The 17498-nt window shown below is 53.2% G+C and overlaps 2 protein-coding genes across 3 annotated transcripts; both read right to left on the minus strand.

Moving 5' to 3' along the window:
* On the minus strand, window positions 1–4775 carry LOC121169885 (nucleoside diphosphate kinase B). The gene is made up of 5 exons (XM_041000685.1): window positions 4682–4775; window positions 4236–4365; window positions 2555–2656; window positions 1252–1364; window positions 1–245 (listed from the first exon to the last, which is right to left on the minus strand). The coding sequence occupies exons 2-5, from the start codon at window positions 4359–4361 to the stop codon at window positions 128–130; spliced, it is 459 nt and encodes a 152-aa protein (XP_040856619.1). The 5' UTR covers window positions 4362–4365; window positions 4682–4775; the 3' UTR covers window positions 1–127.
* A 4099-nt stretch (window positions 4776–8874) lies between these two features.
* Window positions 8875–16851, minus strand: LOC121169886 (nucleoside diphosphate kinase A). 2 transcript variants are annotated; one of them, XM_041000687.1, is made up of 5 exons: window positions 16788–16851; window positions 15426–15555; window positions 11327–11428; window positions 9656–9768; window positions 8875–9205 (listed from the first exon to the last, which is right to left on the minus strand). In XM_041000687.1, the coding sequence occupies exons 2-5, from the start codon at window positions 15549–15551 to the stop codon at window positions 9088–9090; spliced, it is 459 nt and encodes a 152-aa protein (XP_040856621.1). In that variant the 5' UTR covers window positions 15552–15555; window positions 16788–16851; the 3' UTR covers window positions 8875–9087. The 2 variants fall into 2 exon arrangements, with proteins under 2 accessions (XP_040856621.1, XP_040856620.1); XM_041000686.1 differs by having other exon boundaries at window positions 16782–16827.
* Between the last annotated feature and the right edge of the window lie 647 nt (window positions 16852–17498).

Genomic DNA, 17498 nt, shown 5'->3' on the forward strand with positions numbered 1-17498 from the left:
CCGGGTCCCAAAGGCTTTATTGGTGAATAGGCTTTAGGAAAGAATGATGGAACCTGTAACTTCCAAGGCTGTGGAATGAAGAGCTGTGTCCGGCAGTGCGGCCAGGGATCACTGCCCGGGCTCCGGCTCACTCATAGACCCAGTCATGAGCACAGGACTTATAGTCGACCAGTTCTTCAGGCTTAAACCACAGGCTGATTTCTTTTTCAGCGCTTTTCACCGAGTCGCTGCCATGAATGATGTTCCTAAAAAGAGAAGTTGCTGGTTACCTTGGGGTCCACTGCCAAGGGCCACTGCTGCCCAAGCAACTACAGTCCTCCCCAAAGGAGTTCCTCCCGGAGCAGCTACAACATTCCAAAGGGGCCTGGGCAGGTGCATCCCTTCCTTTCCCCACCCCTTGTTTCCGAGTTTCGTCCTCCTCAGCACCATGCCTGAGGCCCGGCACGGTAGTCTAGGGGCTAAATCCTCACCTTGCATGTGCCACGATCTCATTTGGGTGCTGCTTCTCATTCTGGCTGCTCGACTTTCCATCCAGCTCCGTGCCTGAGGCCTCCTCAACTTTCCCAGGCCACAAGCAGGGAGCTGGAAGGGAAGTAGAGCAGCCAAGGGAAGTAACCCGCATGGGATGCCAGCACATGCAAGGCAAGGACTTTAGCCACCAGGCTACCACAATGGGCCCCCAAATAAATACATCTTAACAACAACAACAACAAAGTCAATGCCTTTACATTAAGATTGCTGGCAGCACCAAACATTGCTTCTCAATTTTGGAAAAACACAAAAGTAGGGCTACCCAGACCAGACGCCAACCACAGAGATGTGTTCATTATTACGGCCCCACCTGCTAGAGTAGTCTTCTCCTCCTAAGGGTTTACAAAAGGTAACCATGACATGTGCCTATAGATCCCTTTATTCACTCCAATCCCCCAACCGTGCGGATTTTTGTACAGACTTCGGATGAGGCAGTCGGAAGCTTAGATGACAGAGGCAAAGCTGGAACCGTGCCCTGCAACCCGGAGCTTCCTGCTGCCATACCCCGGAACCATTGCACGCCACCGGCTCCCTTGTGCAGTGCCTTGCTTACAGTTTTCTGTAACTTCTGGAGTGAGTATTTAAGAAAGCTTTCATCCAGGGACAATCACCACCTAATCTAATAGATCAAAGTTTTCTAAATCTGAGAAATGCCCAAAACATTTGATTTGTATTTATGTGGTAGTGGCACAAGTCCACCAGTGCTTCTTCAGCACTTACCTGCCAACCTGGATGCAGAAGTCCCCGCGGATGGTGCCCGGCTTGGAGTCGGCAGGGTTGGTCTCCCCGAGCATCACTCGGCCTGTCTTCACCACGTTCAGCCCCTCCCAGACCTCGACAGCAAAAACCCGAATTAAAACACCCAAATCACTACAGATCTGCTAATCAGATTCATCAAGCACAATTATTTATCCCTGCCTGAGAACACACACCAATGAGACTCACTGGTGACATTACCGGCTAACCCCAGGAGATGCTAAAGGCCTACATAAAAATCCCAGAATTGCCAAGCTACAGAGATGGTCTTCTCCAACGTGTGCATTTCCCACTGCACCTGAGACAGAAACACACAGTAATGCTGAACAACCGTACGAAACCACCAACTGTGAGAAGAAACAAAGAGCCAAGTGATCAGAATGGAACAGAATCTGTGAAACGGGTATACAGGCAACTGTTCCAGCAGGGGATGGCAAACACCAAGACAGGGAAAAGCAAAAGGAAGATGTCACACTGAGGGAACAGGAAGCAGCTACACAGGACTCTAGTTCCAGTCTCTCCACCACCAAGTGGGCATTAACACCATTACAACTGAAACTGTTGGGCCCGGCGGCGTGGCCTAGCGGCTAAAGTCCTCACCTTGTACATGCTGGAATCCCATATGGGCACCGGTTCTAATCCCGGCAGCTCCACTTCCCATCCAGCTCCCTGCTTGTGCCCTGGGAAAGCAGCCGAGGACGGCCCAAAGCCTTGGGACCCTGCACCCGTGTGGGAGACCTGGAGGAGATTCCTGGCTCCTGGCTTTGGATCGGCGCAGCACTGGCTGTTGCAGTCACTTGGGGAGTGAACCATTAGACAGAAGATCTTCCTCTCTATCTCTCCTCCTCTCTGTATATCTGACTTTGTAATAAAAATAAATAAATCTTTAAAAAAAAAAAAGAACTGAAACTGTTTCATTTCTAGCACATCATTACAGAATTTTTGCTAGAAGGATTATCTACTCAGCTTAAAATTCTTTAAGTATGCTCAAAAATCTAGGAAACACCCCAATCTCATACAGTGAGAAAAGAAAGAAATGTAGCACCTTTTCTTTTTTTTCCTGGTAAGCAATGAGATATTGTGCAGCCCCACAGAGCTCTGCCTTAACCTGTCCTTTCTTCCTAGGGTCTGGTTCCTTTTCCAGGTCCTCAGCTAACTAAACAACCCCAGGAGCTCCATCTGAGAAGCTAGGGAGCAATGTCCCAGAAAGGACTGCCCAGGAGGTGAACCAGCCCCCTGGCTTCCCTCAGCCTCCCCCAGCACTCACCATGGCCACAACAGGCCCCGAGTTCATGTACTTCACCAGCCCCGGGAAGAACGGGCGGTCTTTCAGGTCAATGTAGTGCTGCTTCAGGTGCTCCTCGGAGGCCTGCCACGGGGGAGATGCCAGTCAGGAAAGAGGCTCAAATCCACGCCCCTCCACCCTCTGATCTCAGAGGCACACGTCTGGACCAGCTGGGGACACCAGCGTGCCATGTCTAAGAGCCACAGTCCTGCCTTCCTAACAGGCACCCTGGGAGGCTTGGGTGCTGGCCACCTACATGGGAGACTCAGCAAAGGACCACTGGCTAGCGCTTTCAACCTGGCTCAATCCCAATTGTGGGTATTTGGGAAGTGAGCCAGCAGATGGGAGCTGTGTCTCTGCCTTGCAGATCTTTTAACAAAAATATGATAGGTTCTCTGGAAATCCTTTTTTTGCGCTTAATCCCAAATTCGTAATTTAGGCATTTAGGAAAAAATTCTATCCAAACCAGGACCCGGATGCCACATTAGTGACATCAGGGATTTCCAAACCCAAAGGTGAGCACACCGCAGAGCAGCCGGCCCTTCCCCACTGCTGCCTGGGGTCCCTCCCCTCCGTCTGGAGCTGCTGTAGGTCCATGTGAGAAATCTACGGGGGTTTTTTGTTTGTTTGTTTGTTTCCCTCAGCTTTCATTATAAAGTACTCTGGGGAAGGGGATTTGCTGTGCTAAGCCATGTCCCTTGTTGCAGCGCCCCAGTCCAGCCCCCCACTCCAGCTTCCCTCTGGTTCCCTGCTGGGGTGCTGGGATGGCTCCGGCCTGGCCCAGCCACAGCTGTTGTGCCCACATGGAGAGTGCGCCAAGTACACTACAGTGTGTCCATTTTGCCTTTCAAATAATAAACCTTCATGCAAATAAAATGCACAGCTTTAATTTGGTGGACATTTTCGATCTGTTCCTGGCCTAGGTAACGTGTCCCAGGACTGTATTGTCACTAACAGCTGGACAAAGCCCTTTCAACCTCACAACAATCTCTCTCTCTCTTTTAAAGGCAGATTTACAGAGACAGATTTTCCATCTACTGGTTCATTTCCCAAATGGCCACAACCGCTGGAACTCGGCCATCCCAGGCACTGGCTCTGGTGTGCCCCAGCCCTGCTCTGTGCAGCCATTTGGGGAGTGCACCAACAAATGTGTCTCCTCCCCCTTTCTCTGTAAACTCTACCTTTCAAATAAATATTTAAAAATAAGTATCTCACTCCTCTGGCCTGTTCAACAGAGAGAACCCTTATCGATGCTTAGGAGTCTAGGCCTTAACCTGGGACTGCCAGAGTGCAGGGCCTCATAGCCCGACCCCAGATTCAGGGTGTTAGTGACACTGCACGAGAAACCTCAGTACCTGGGCGACTCCAAACTCCCGCCCCCATTCTGAAAGGCCCAGGCCTTCCTCTCTCCCGGCTGACCCCTCGTGACAGGTGGACAGGGAGGCCCGCGGGAGGTGCGGCCAGCTTCCGGCAGGAGTCACCTTACCCTCCGCTCAACCTTCCGGAGGGCGTCCCTCCCCCACCGCCCTGGGGAGGGGCAGGCGGCAAAGGGATTCCCGCAGGATTGGAATCTGCTGTCTGCTAAGAGGGACCAAGGGACACACCGCTCCCGGGACTGGCAAACAGCCAAGGCTGGACTCCCGCGGGGCAAGGGCGAAGTTACCCGAAGGAACTTCATGGCCACCAAGCGGAATCCCTTCTGCTCGAAGCGCTTGATGATCTCGCCCACCAGGCCACGCTGCACGCCGTCCGGCTTGATGGCGATGAAGGTGCGCTCGTTGTTGGCCATGGTCCTGCGGGGCGAGAAGCACGGTCAGGCCGGGCGCCGGTTCCTGGGGAGGCCACGTGGGCGCCTACGCGGCCTTGGCCGCAGCCCGAGCCTGAAGATCCCCGGACGTGCACCAGGGTTTTCGGCTGCCGCCGCGAGGCCACGTGGCTTTCAGGCGCTTCCGCCTCACCCGGGCCCCGCGCGCTGGCCTGCGGGGACGGGCTTGGGGGACGCCGAGGGGTCCGCAGACGGGGATCCGCCCCACGCGGTACCAGCAAGGTCGGGGCCCAAGCTTGTAGGGGAAAGCGTCCCCCACCCCCACCCTGACACCCCAGGCTTACCAAGAAGCTGGCGGGGCCGGGCAGCGGCTGCACTGCGGAAGCTGAGACTGAAAGCGACCACCGGACCCGGGAGCCGCCCGCGGAGGAGGGGCGCGGGGCGGGACGCGGAGTGGACACACCCCGGACGCCCCGCCCAGCACCAGGCCCGCGGCCTCCCCGCCTCGCGCTCCAAGCCCGCGGGAGGAGCTGGTGAGGGTGCCCGGATTCCCTGGAGAGGAACCACCGGGTTCCCCGACTGATCGCCCTTCTTCCTAGGAGCCCCGTGCCACCGATACACGCGCCTGCACATGTTCCTGGTTCTGAGTTCTGTATGCCGGACGACACAGCTGCTTTCTCCCTGCGCCCTGGAACTCAGCCCTAAGCCGGACTCTGCCTTCTGCTTCCCGCCTGGGAGATCCAGCCTTCCCTCCCGTGTTGTCCGGGCCCTGGAGAAGCCTTCTTAGCCTTCCTTGTGCGGACTTGCAGGTTGCCTCCCTGCCTCTCAGGGCCCCAGCTAGCTCTCCACACACCAGTGTGGTTGGGTTATCTAATCCACACAGAAGCACCCCCGACAAGATTCTGGCTTGTTTAGTGGAAATCTGACCTTGTCATCCCTTTGCAGACAATTCCCACCTCCTGCCTGGCCAGGCAACCGCTAAAGCCCCGTAAAATCACAGGGTACTAGCCCGGCTCCATGACCAGCCCAGCTGGAGGCGTGCCCCTGGTAGGCTTGAGTCACAGCCTGGTCTTGCACTGTGCCAGGACCCCTCACCAGAATGCCTTGACCTGTGCGCACGTGCTGTTCCCTCCCAGCTGTCTGTTTGAGGATGACGGTCCAAACCAGCCAGTCTCACATGCTGAGGGCCCTGGGGGATCCAGCCCAGGATTAGGCCTCGGGTATGTACCCAGCCTCCCTGGTGGGCTTCAGCAAGCCCCTCCTCCCAGGGCACCCAGCCCTTACAGACTGCTGTCCTGCGGTGGAGTGTGTGCCTCCCTCAGGGGTTGCCCACCTACTGATCCTGTCTTAGAGCAGGTGGATGACAGGCGGGGCCTCTGCTTTGCAGACCCCATGTGACTGACAACACATGGCACTGATTTTCCGTGGCCTCATTCTAGATCAGCGTTTGCTCTGGCCTCAGTCTGATGCACACACTTATTTGGTTTTCTTTGTTAAGAGTTACCAAGTGCCAGCGGTGGGGGAAGCCACTGAGAATTTTGCTGGGCATTTCCATTCATTGTTCAGCTGTCTGCACTTGGGCCAGGTCATGGATACCATCACAGGGTACAGCAAGTACCAGTCCGTCTCCTTTCTTTCCTGGCGAGACCAGCCTCAAACTGTCATACTTTTGCTTTACTACTTAAAAGTCTTTGTCTTAAATTCTCACCACCACCACCCCACCCCCCCCAAAGTGAATGGGCTGTGATGTGTGTGAAACAGAAATTCATCCAGCCCTCAGCTGCCCTCCACAAAGATGGCCCCCTCCTAAGAGCCCTTGCCCTCCCCTGCGTCTGCCAGGGTCAGAACACCGGAAGGACCAAGAAAAAAGCATCTGCTAGATGACTAAATTATAGCCATTTCAGAATATCCTCTGCTTCTCCTTCACTTACTTACTTTCCAGTTAGTACTCTATGGAGTTTTACCCAGCCACAAACTTACCCCAAATAAAGACATTTTCTAATTCCCCTGGCAGTAAGATGAAGTCGCGCAGCTAAGGCACTGGGTGTTGACCCAGAAGAAGCTCCTTGCCCCTGGCTTCAGATTGGCTCAGCTCTGGCCATTGCAGCCACTTGGGGAGTGAATCAATGGACAGATCTTCCTCTCTGTCTCTCTCCATCTCTGTATATCTGCCTTTCCAACAAATAAGTAAATAAATCTTAAATTAAAAAAAAAAAAAAAAAAAGGAAATCTCTATCTCAGAGAAAGAGGGAGAGATCTTCCATTTGTTCATTTCTCAAATGGCCGCAAAGGCCAGGGCTGGGCCAGGGGCTTCTTCTGGGTCTCCCAAGTAGTTAGCAGGAGCACAGATGCTTAGGTCATCTACCGCTTTCCCAAACACGTTAGCGTCAGGCTCCAGCCCCAGCTGAGGCTCCTCAGTTATCTGTGGAATGAACCAGATTGGAACTCCTGTTTACCCACCTCTGCTGGATGGGAAGTGGAGCAATCAAACCAGTCCCCATATGGGACGCCCATGCTGTAGGTAGTGGCTTACCCCATTGTGCCACAGCAAAGGCTCCTGTTGCACTTCTGATCCAACTTCCTCCTAACGCACCTGGGAAGATGTGAGCCCAAGTCCTGGCGTCTCCTCGCGGGTGGGAGAGACCAGGATGGAGTCCTCGGCTCTTGGCTTCATCCTGGCCCAAACCTGGCCACTGCAGCCATTTGGGGAGTGAACCAGTAAATGCGAGATCTCTCCCTCTCTTTTTTCCTCTTTCAAATACAGTAAATGTAAAAAAAAAAAAAAAAGGAGGGGAGAGGGTAGTGGATACAGAGTAGCCAGGGTACAGGGTACAAGCAAGATGCATTGCAAAGAATGCTGTGCCCTTAGGGCAGTCAGAATTTCTAAAGCAGGCAACCGCCTTAGGTTGAGCCACTCAGGTCCCACCCCGGCTGGCCTGCCTGGGTGCGGGGCCCAGCTCCGGCCTCGGCCTCGTCAGTGCGGCTCATGTGGGAGGCCTGGACCGAGTTCCCAGTGCCGGGTTCCAGCCCCAGCTGAGGCTCCTCAATTATCTGTGGAATGAACCAGATTGGAACTCCTGTTTACCCACCTCTGTCCCTCAACTACATTCTTTAAATGTATAGAATATGTATGCTGTCTTTTAGCATGTTAGCAGGAAGCTGCATGAGAAGCAGAGTAGCCAGGATGAACCAAGCAACCTGACAGGGCATGCCAGCCTGAGGGGTGCCTGAACCCACACACCACAAAGCCGCTTTAGTGACTGAGCTGGAGTCACGGGGTCGGCAATCCCAGACTCTTGCTGACGCATAATGTGGGAGATGGCAGGTGAGAGCTCAAGGAGCCGCACCCGAGCTGTCCCAGCGGGACACTGGGGCTGAGTTCCTGGCTTCCAGCTTCAGCTAGCCCAGCCTCACTTGAGGAATGAATCAGTGCCTAGGAAATCAGGCTGCCCTTCTGCTCTTCAAATAAAGTAAAATAAATTAAAAATTAAAATAGGGTAGTTGTTTGGCACAAAGTTCTTGCTTTAGACACTTAGATTCCATATCAGCATCCCTGATTCAAGTCCCACTTATTTTGGGTTTTTTGTTTTGTTTTAAGATTTATTCATTATTTGAAAGAGTTGCAGGGAGACACGTTCCATCTACTGATTCAATCCCCAAATGGCCACAAAGGCAAAGCTAGGCCCACCTGGAGACAGAAGACAGGAGAGTATTCCGGGTCTCCCATCGGGATGAGGGGAACCAAGCACTTGGGCTATTCTCTGCTGCTTTTTCAAGGGCATTACCAAGGGAGCTGGATCAGAAGTAAAGCAGCAAGACTCGAACCAGTACCCATTTGGGATGCCAACACGGCAAGCAGCAGCTTTACCTACCACACCACAGCACTGCTCTCCCCCTTTTACTTCCAATTCAGCATCCTGCTAATTCAGCAGATAATAACTCAAGTATCTGGGACCCTACCACCCATGTGGGAGACCTGGACAGAATTCCTGGCTGCTGGCTTCAGTCTGGCTCAGACTGCCAAAGTTGCAAGCAACTGGAGAGCGAACCAGCAGACAGAAGATCTCTTTGTCTCTCTCTGCCTTCCAAATAAAATGAGAAATAAATAAATTAAAATAGCTCCATTTATTTTTTTTAAAAGGTTTATTTATTTTTATTGGAAAGTCAGATATATAGAGATGAGGAGAGACAGAGAGGAAGATCTTTCGTCTGATGGTTCACTCCCCAAGTGACCGCAACAGTCAGAGTTCAACCAACCCAAAGCCAGGAGCCAGGAGCTTCTTCCCAGTCTCCCACGCAGGTGCAGGGTCCTGAGGTTTTGGGCCATCCTTGACTGCTTTCCCAGGCCACAAGCAGGGAGCTGGATGGGAAGCAGGGCTGCTGGGATTAGAACCGGTGACCATATGGGATCCTGGTGCATGCAAGGCGAGGACCTTAACTGTTATGCTATCGTACCAGGCCCAAAATAGCTCCACTTAAACACAGGAGAAAAAGAATGACAGTGAAATACAAAGTAACCAACTCAAGGTATCCTACATTGAGATGAGACTTTTAATCCTATAGCAGCACAAAAATTGAGATGAGCGTTTTAATCTGATGGGAGCACATAACACTGTACAGGGAGCACTCACGGCTCCAAGAGTTTCCCTCCAGATTATAAAGAAATTCTGGAAATCACTAAGCTTGTTGCAGGCTGGTCCTCTGCCCACAGGAAGGAGGGGAAGGCGCTGGGGGAAGCATTCACTTCCTGTCACTCGTAGATCCAGTCGTGAGCACAGCTCTTATAATCCACCAGTTCCTCGGGTTGAAACCACAAGCTGATCTCCTTCTCCGCGCTCTCCACGGAGTCACTGCCGTGGATGATGTTCCTGAGGGAGAGAGAGGCGGCCTCGTTACCAAGACCCACAGCATTCCACTGTCTGCAAGCTCACTGCATTCCCAGCCCAAAGTCCATGATCCCCAGACCAAGTCAACAGGAAGCACAGAGCTGCCATCGGCTGGGGGAGGGGGAGGAATGCCCTCCCCTCTCTGCTTCCCCCCCCCCCGACCCCTCCCGGCCCTGAGGCTGCCAGCAGTGAGAACCTCCAGGAAAGACGTGGCAGACCCTAAGGTCTCACAGCCATGGCAACGCTCACACCTGAAGGCAGGGAGCCCTGGAAGCCAAACGTCAAGTGGAGGGAGGATGACAGTAAGCTCTGATGAAGCCGCCCCAGGTCTGTTGCAGCTCAGCTGCAGGTCCGTTCCCAGCCTGGGGAACTCCAATCCTACTGGCAACTAACTTGGACTCTAGAAAGGGATAAAGCAATACCAATGCGCACCTGCCAACCTGGATGCACAAGTCCCCGCGGATGGTGCCCGGCTTGGAGTCGGCAGGGTTGGTCTCCCCGAGCATCACTCGGCCTGTCTTCACCACGTTCAGCCCCTCCCAGACCTCCAAGGACAAAAAGCAAAGATGATCAAGAAAAAAAAGCTCAGTCAAAAATCTGCCAAGCTGGGGCCCGGCGCGGTGGCGCAAGTGGTTAAGTCCTCGCCTTGCACGCCCAGGATCCCATATGGGCGCCGGTTCTAATCCCGGCAGCCCCGCTTCCCTTCCAGCTCCCTGCCTGTGGCCTGGGAAAGCAGCAGAGGACGGCCCAAAGCTTTGGGACCCTGCACCCGCGTGGGAGACCCGGAAGAGGCTCCTGGCTTCGGATCGGCATAGTATCGGCCCGTTGTGGCTCACTTGGGGATTGAATCATCGGACGGAAGATCTTCCTCTCTGTCTCTCCTCTCTGTATATCCGCCTTTCCAATAAAAAATAATAAAAATAAATCTTTAAAAAAAAAAAAATCTGCCAAGCAGCAATTTCTCCAGAAGAAGAAATCAAGGAGAACAAGGTCCCATAGAAAGCCACACACTGAACACTCACAGAGCATCTGCCTGTTCCAGCACTGGGGATCCTGCTCTTGGCCTTCACCTCTCTACCATCCAGTCCCAACTTGGCAGACAGAGTGGCCTTCCTAAGCCCAAGTGTGACATGGGCATTTGGCACATGGATGAAAGGGCACTTGGGTCACCCATCCCACATCAGCATCCCAGCTCTACTCCTCATTTTGCCTTCCTGTCAACATACACCTTGCAGAGCAACAGATGGGGTGCAAGTAACTAGGCCCTGGCCACCCACATGCACACACAGATGACCTCCCAGCTCCTGGCTCTGGCCTGGCCCACTTCCTGTCACTCCGGGCATTTGGGATGAGCCAGCAAGTGGGAAATAGTCTGTTCTTCAAATACATAAGTAGAACTCTCCATGGCTTGCCAGCACTCATGGAGAACAGCTGCGCTGCACACAGCTCTGTTGACGCAGACCACTCCTGCCCGCGTCTCTCCTCTCACGCTAACGCCCTCCTTCTCCAGGCCACCTGACTGTCTCTCTGCACTCCATGGAGCCTTGCTTCTCCTGACTCTGTCCTTGACACAGGCCGTCTTCTCAGCTGAGACAGGTCTTCACTGGGATTGTGTGTGTGGCTGGCTCCTTCTTGTCATTCTGGTCTCAGCTGGAGGATAAGAGCCCTTCCCGTGTCATCTGCAGGGGCCACTTGCTCTCACACTGTCCCATTGCACAGCTGTGCATACAATTCCATTTGATATCTGTATATAAGTCTTTTCATTGGGTGCCCATCCCCATCATGTGGCAAGAAGCACAGGCAAAGAAAGCTATGCCAGCAGATACCTTTTTGGGGTCTTATTTGTGGCTAGCATACAGCCTGGCCCCCAAATGCTAAGCACTGCCCAGTGGAGGCCAGCACTGGCTCTCTGTCACCAGGAGCTGAGTTAGCAGGCTCTCCTGAGCTCTCGTCGTCCGCCAGGGAGTTCAGCTCAGCCACCTGTCTGGGACAGGTCAGAGAGCTGAATCCTCAGCCTGCTGTCCAACCCTGTCAGCACGAGTCCCCGCTGCAGACACAGGAATCTCAACCCTGGCTCTGCACTCCCCAGCAGGGCGCACTCACCATGGCCACCACGGGGCCCGAATGCATGTACTTCACCAGGCCGGGGAAGAACGGACGGTCCTTCAGGTCGATGTAGTGCTCCCTGAGGAGGTCTTCAGAAGCCTGTTCCACAAGACGGAGAAAGAACGCAGGTCCCCAAGCTATTGCCAGAACCGGCAATCTGGCTCATTTCCCTTCACCCATCTTGCCAACTCCCTGGCTGTTTCCAGCCTCTTGTTTAGGGCAGTAGTTAAGCCGTGTGTATGCCCCACTGACCCTCCCGCCCTGGCTCCCGACTCCAGCTTCCTAACAGTGCAGACTCAGGAAGCAACAGATGATAGTTCAAGTAATTGGGTTCCTGCCACCATGTGAGGAAAGACCCTGGCTGCACCCTGGGCTCCCAGCTCTTGACCCCAGCCGGGGCTCTCTGTCTCTCGGCTCTCAAAATTTAAAAAATAAACAAATTTTAAGCAAATTTCCAGTGTGATGTCTGGGGGACTGTCATTATCGTGTAGTGGGTTAAATGGTTGCCTGAAACTCAGCTGGCATCCCAGTCAGGTGTCAATTCATGTGCTAGCTGTTCCTCTTCGAAGCCAGCTACCTGCTGATGTGCCTGGGAAAGCAGCAGAAGACAGCTCAAGTCTTTAGGCCCCTATACCCATGTAGGGCGCTGTTGCTTTGGTCTGGCCAAGCTCTAGGTGTTGCAGCCATCTGGGAAGTAAACTGGCAGATGGAAGCTCTCTCTGTGTCTCCCTCCTTCTGTAACTCTGCCTTTCAAATAAATAAAGCCTTTAAAAAAAAAGTGAGCTCTCAGCTTGCAGAATCCATAGTAACTTAACTCATTCTCCACCTGCCAGGGAGAGCAGTGACGGAACAAAAGCGGATGTTGCAGGTTTGAATCAGTTTGCCCCTGCTGGCCGTGACAGCCCACAATAAAGCCACAGGACACTAAGACTGAACTTGGCCATCCCTCCAGAGCAAACCCAAACCAAAACATCAGAGGGAGGCACCTCACCTTTCCATGGGCAGCAAACTGAAGGAGGCCATTTCCCTGGGAAACTTCAGATCCAAATTCAGACAATAAAAGGCCCAGAGTGGGAACTAGGCAAGTCCCAGTTGGTCACAAACCACCTCAAAATGCAACACACCTAGCGACAAATATTTTTATTTCAGAATCAACCAGAATCTCTCACACTGCATGGCTGATATGTGTGAACAAATCAAGTTAGCCAGAAAGCAAGCCACATGCCAAGCAGCATGGCTCAGCTGCGTTCCCTCTGCCACTGTGCGCATGTGCATCAAGGCTCCAGCATTGCACTGCAGTACATAGAATGCACACTCCCACGACACACACAAGCGGGCAGACTGGGGCTGGGAGGCACATCCAGAACATCCCACCCCCAGTGTGGGTTGGTCACCGCTGGCCACATGATCAGTCCAAGGCAGAGTCCATCCCTGCCCTGTCCCTTCCTGTCCCAATGGCAGCCTTGTGTAGACACGGTCTCCCACAACACTGTCCAGACCTTCCCTAACCATGAACTACTTGCAAATATTGTTAACCTGTAGAACAGTTGCCAGGCTTTCTTGGGTGAGGAGATGACCTCAAGTGTTGTTAACCTGTATCACCCTAGGCCCACCAGATTTCCTTCTTTCTTTCTTTTTCAAAGATTTAGTTATTTTGATTGGAAAGGCAGGTTTATAGGAGAGACAGAGAGAGATATCTTCCATCCATGGATTCACTCCCCAAGTGGCTGCAGCGATGAAAGCTGAGCTCATCTGAAGCCAGGAGCCAGGAGCTTCTGGGTCTCCATTGTGGGTGCTGCGTCCCAAGGCTTTGGGCCGTCCTTGACTGCTTTCCCAGGCCACATGCAGGGAGTTGGATGGGAACTGGAGCAGCTGGGATACAAACTGGGACCCATAAGGGGTCCTGGCTCATGCAAGGTGAAGATTTAGCCACTAGGCTAGCGTGCCAGACCCCACACCAGAGTTCAATCACTCTCTGAAGTCATGGCAGCTCTCCCTCCCATCTTTTCCATACCCATCCAGTGGGAAGGAGAAAGCTGCATTCAGGAGTCAGTCCTGAGCTAAGAATTCCAGCTGCACCAACTGTATGCCATTAGGCACTTGTTTAACCTCAGGCTCACCACAAACAACTAGGAGAACAGGAGTAAGGCCCTCTCAGGAGTTTCACGAGGGCTGGACCAAAAAAAAAAAAAAAAAAAAAAAAAAAACCTGTATCTGGGCCTGGCACAGTAGCCTAGTGGCTGAAGTCCTTGCCTTGCACACACCAGAATCCTACATGGGCATGCCAGTTCTAATCCCGACAGCCCCGCTTCCCATCCAGCTCCCTGCTTGTGGCTTGGAAAAGCAGTCAAGGACAGCCCAAAGCCTTGGGACCCTGCTGGGAGACCCTCGTGGGAGACCTGGAAGAAGCTCCTGGCTTTGGATTGGCTCAGCTCCAGCCACTGCAGCCACTTGGAGAGTGAATCAGCAGATTGAAGATCCTCCTTTCTGTGTCTCTGCCACTCTGTATCTCTCACCTCCCAATAAAAATACATAAATATTAAAGAAAGAAAAAAAAGAAGAAGAAAGAAAACCTGTGCCTATTGTGTGGTGATTGTCTGATCAACAGCATGTTCATTTTACTTTCCCTTTCAAGCCTGACAAAGCCTTGGGAAAGCATTGCTTGTCCTGCACTCTGGTTCCCATCCCCCATGGTGCTGTCTCCTGGGTGTTAACAGCAGCCTACACCTCTTACGTTCCATCAGCCTTTCTAAAATATCATACGTACAAATCAAACAAAATTTCAAGTGCTCTGGGAAGGGGAGATATTGTCATTCAGCAAGATAAGTTGCCACTTGGGACATTCAAATTCCATGCTGGATTGCTAGTTCCACTTTGAATCCAACTTCCTGTTAAGGCACCTGGAAAGGCAACAGAAAATGGCTCAACTACATCGTCCCTGCCACCCATATGGAGGTGAGGATGGAGTTCCAGGTTCCTGGTTTCAGCCTGGCCCAGTCCTGACTATTGCAGTCATCTGGCAGGTAAACGAGCAAAGGAGAGCCTCTGTGCCTTTCAAATGTGTGTGTGTGTAATATATATATATGTTATACATATATATTATGTGTTATATATATGTGTAAGTGCTCTAGGAGGGGCAGGCTTTGTAACACAGCAGGTTAAGTTGCCACCTGGGATGTGCACAGACCACATCAGGGTGCCTGTGACCCACTTCAGCTTCCGAGGCAGGCTTCCTACACATATGTACCCAGGGAGACAGCAAGTGTCAGCTTAAGTGCATGAGTCCAGGCCCCCCAGGTAGGAGGCCTGCACTGAGTTCCTGGCTCCTGGCTGCAGTCCAACCCAAGCCCACTGTTGCAGGCATCTGGGGCATGAAGCAGAGGATTCTGTCTATAGCCACGTTGCCTTGAACGTGCCCAAGCTTGTCTGCAAGGCCTCTCTGTCCATCACTCTCTGTTCTCTCTGCCTTTAGAATAAATAAAGAAAAACTTAAAGAAATGTTTTTCAATAAATAAAATGTGCTAAGAGACTCCAAAGCTGATTCCTTTAGTGGGGAAACTTTGTATGTCCCCATCTATTTGAAGGGACATCTCTGAAATTGCTAGGGGTCCAACAGTCTTGATCAGTGACTGAAATGCTGCTTCGCAGGCGTCTCTGCAGGTGGGTCTGCTCTGCGCCCTTCCGGGAGTATGCCCCGAAGGCAAAACCATAGCTCCCCTCAACCCAGCCCTGCGGTGCTCAACCCGTGCCAGGCAGTAAGTAGGTGGGGACTGCTAAGGACAAAGTTTCCTTCCTGGAAACCAATCTTCCTCTCTTGAAAATCTGCTTGTGAAGCTCCAGGAGCCCCAAAGTGTGCAGGGCTCCAGGTCAGAAACCCCACACCACAGCAACACACAAGATTCGGCACAACCGAGGGGCTGACAGACGCTTCTCCACAATCCCATGGGACTCAGTCTGGCCCAAGGTCCAGCCAACTGGCTATGTCACTGGGGAGTTCCCAGGGTTCAATGTAACATGGGGTTCACGCTACCACAGAGGGGGCGGGAGAAGGGCAGCACCTGCTCTCTCCCTGCACTCCACAGGGAAGTCCACTCACCTGCATTAACTTCAGACTCACGAGGCGGAATCCCTTCTGCTCGAAGCGCTTGATGATCTCGCCCACCAGCCCCCGCTGGACCCCGTCAGGCTTGATGGCGATGAAGGTGCGTTCATTGTTGGCCATGGTCCTGCGGAGAAGCAGGCACTGAACTTTCCGTGCACATCATTATCCCTCTCAAGCGGATTATCTCAGAAAGCTGGCTTCAATCCTGAGGGCCAACCCAGGTCTCTCTCTGGGGGAGCCCCCACTCCTTCGCCCACCTACCAGTGCCCTCATCCATGCACCAAAACCCCAAAGTGCGGGAAAGTCCAGAAGCAGGGACTGCAGCTTCCTCGGTACCCAGGACTGTACAGGGCCAGAGGTAAGCGAGTGAAAATGAAAGGGCATCTTTCTGTATAAGCCGGGATGGAGACAGCAACGGTGATGTGCATTCACTCTGGCCATCAGAACCGGAAGAGGCTTTAGGGAATGTCTCATTACAACCTCTCATTTCACAAATGCTGACACGGGTCCACAGCAGCAGGGCCCAAGGGGAGGTTTCTCAGCCCAAGCAATGGATGCTCCACCTTTGAATGCAATGGCTCTGCTGTGAATGGTGCACTGTGCGCAAACTCCAGATGCTATACTAGTGATTCAGGAGGCAGCTCAGCACAGTGGGAGAAAGCTCAGGAGGCGTCCATTCCACAACTTTCCTTCTGTAGAGAAGCCAGGCCCCTCCTGCCTTAGCTTACAGGATGAGAAAGGACCACACACACAACCCTGACCGTGACAGCTGCTCGCTAGGGCAGGCTCTCCCTTCACCTCTTTGCGCAGCACCCCAACATTACACTCCAAATCTGCCCGCCGGTGTGTGACACACATACAGGGGGGCTGGCTTACTTCTGTGTGTCCCAACCTGACAGGGTCCACCAGTCAACACGCACAAAGAAAACACCTTCAATGATAACCACACTGTCCTTCCAAGGGCTAGCTGGAGAACCCTCAGGGGAGCGCGGGGCTAGCAGGGATTCTCCCGGGGCGAGGGCGATAACGCCGGAGGCAGCCCCTGTATCATAAATGCCCTCCACGCCAGTCTCCCTGTTTCTGTCTCTCTCATACACATACAGTCATTCACTCTCATTCTTCCGGCAGGCGCGGACTGAGACCAAGGACACACATCCCCTGTCATCCGCCGGCTGATGGGAAGGGCGGCCGAGGATAAAGGCGACTCCACGTGGGACCCGCACTGCCAAGGCTGCACCTGCTCACACGCTCCCCGCCCCTCCTACCATCCCATGCTCCCGGCCAGCCCTCAGGGAAGGCCCCTGTCCCCCGCTGCCCTGGGCCTTCCTCGCCCCTGGGGACCCCACGCACCCTCAACCGCTGCAGCCGCCTGGGCTTCCACTCCAGCTGCTGTCGCCGGCACCGGAAACGCGCTCCGACCCCACGTGGCTCACAGCACGCACGGAACATTTCTTCGCAGTGCTGCCGCAGAAGAACCCATTTCTGCAGAACACCAATTGCGCACGCTTCCTCTGGCGAGTAGGACGTCTTTCTGGGGAGCAATTTTCCGATGTGTAACTTCCGGTACTGCAGTTTCCGGACCTTTTCCGGCTGCCCGGCTCTTTCTTGGTGTCTTTTTTTGTTTTGTTTCCCCTGTAAGAGTGAGTCACTTTCTTTTCGGGAACGTGCTGGTTCCCCCAACAGGTGGCGCTGGCTCTTTACATGAAGTCACCCAAGCGAAGTGTCTGACCTGAGAGTAGACTTGTCTCTCCCACTTGATGTTTGTTTTTGTTTGTTTTTCTCCCAGTTTGTCCTGCAGCAGATCATTCACCGAGGTCCTGCAGTGTGCCCCGTGCTAGTCTAGACCCCGGAGATAAATAGTGTGCAGCCTTGGAGCTAGGGGCGTGGGAGTAGGGCAAACAATAAACAAACAGGTTAGTTCACATTATTTAAGTGCTGTAAAAAAAAAAGGGGGGGGGGTGCGCAGTAAGATGGGAGGAAGGGAAGCACCAGGGGCAGGAGTGCTAGAAAACGACCTTGCAAAGGTGGCCATATGGTGGGAGGCCTGGCAGATCCAACAGGGCAAGT

Source organism: Ochotona curzoniae, unplaced genomic scaffold (assembly GCF_017591425.1).
Source record: "Ochotona curzoniae isolate NIBS_2020 unplaced genomic scaffold, NIBS_Ocur_1.0 scaffold_2453, whole genome shotgun sequence".
Lineage (NCBI taxonomy): Eukaryota > Metazoa > Chordata > Mammalia > Lagomorpha > Ochotonidae > Ochotona > Ochotona curzoniae.

What these genes read in the sequence shown, in the direction of transcription:
- LOC121169885 (XM_041000685.1), bottom strand. Translation starts at nt 4,361, where the DNA reads ATGGCCAACAACGAGCGCACCTTCATCGCCATCAAGCCGGACGGCGTG. An exon ending in TGGCCATGAAGTTCCTTCGG is followed by an intron (nt 2,657 to 4,235) that starts GTAACTTCGCCC and finishes CCCCCGTGGCAG; the next exon opens with GCCTCCGAGGAGCACCTGAA. An exon ending in CGGGGCCTGTTGTGGCCATG is followed by an intron (nt 1,365 to 2,554) that starts GTGAGTGCTGGG and finishes TTTGCTGTCGAG; the next exon opens with GTCTGGGAGGGGCTGAACGT.
- LOC121169886 (XM_041000687.1), bottom strand. Translation starts at nt 15,551, where the DNA reads ATGGCCAACAATGAACGCACCTTCATCGCCATCAAGCCTGACGGGGTC. An exon ending in CGGGCCCCGTGGTGGCCATG is followed by an intron (nt 9,769 to 11,326) that starts GTGAGTGCGCCC and finishes TTGTCCTTGGAG; the next exon opens with GTCTGGGAGGGGCTGAACGT. An exon ending in TTGTGCATCCAGGTTGGCAG is followed by an intron (nt 9,206 to 9,655) that starts GTGCGCATTGGT and finishes TCTCTCCCTCAG; the next exon opens with GAACATCATCCACGGCAGTG.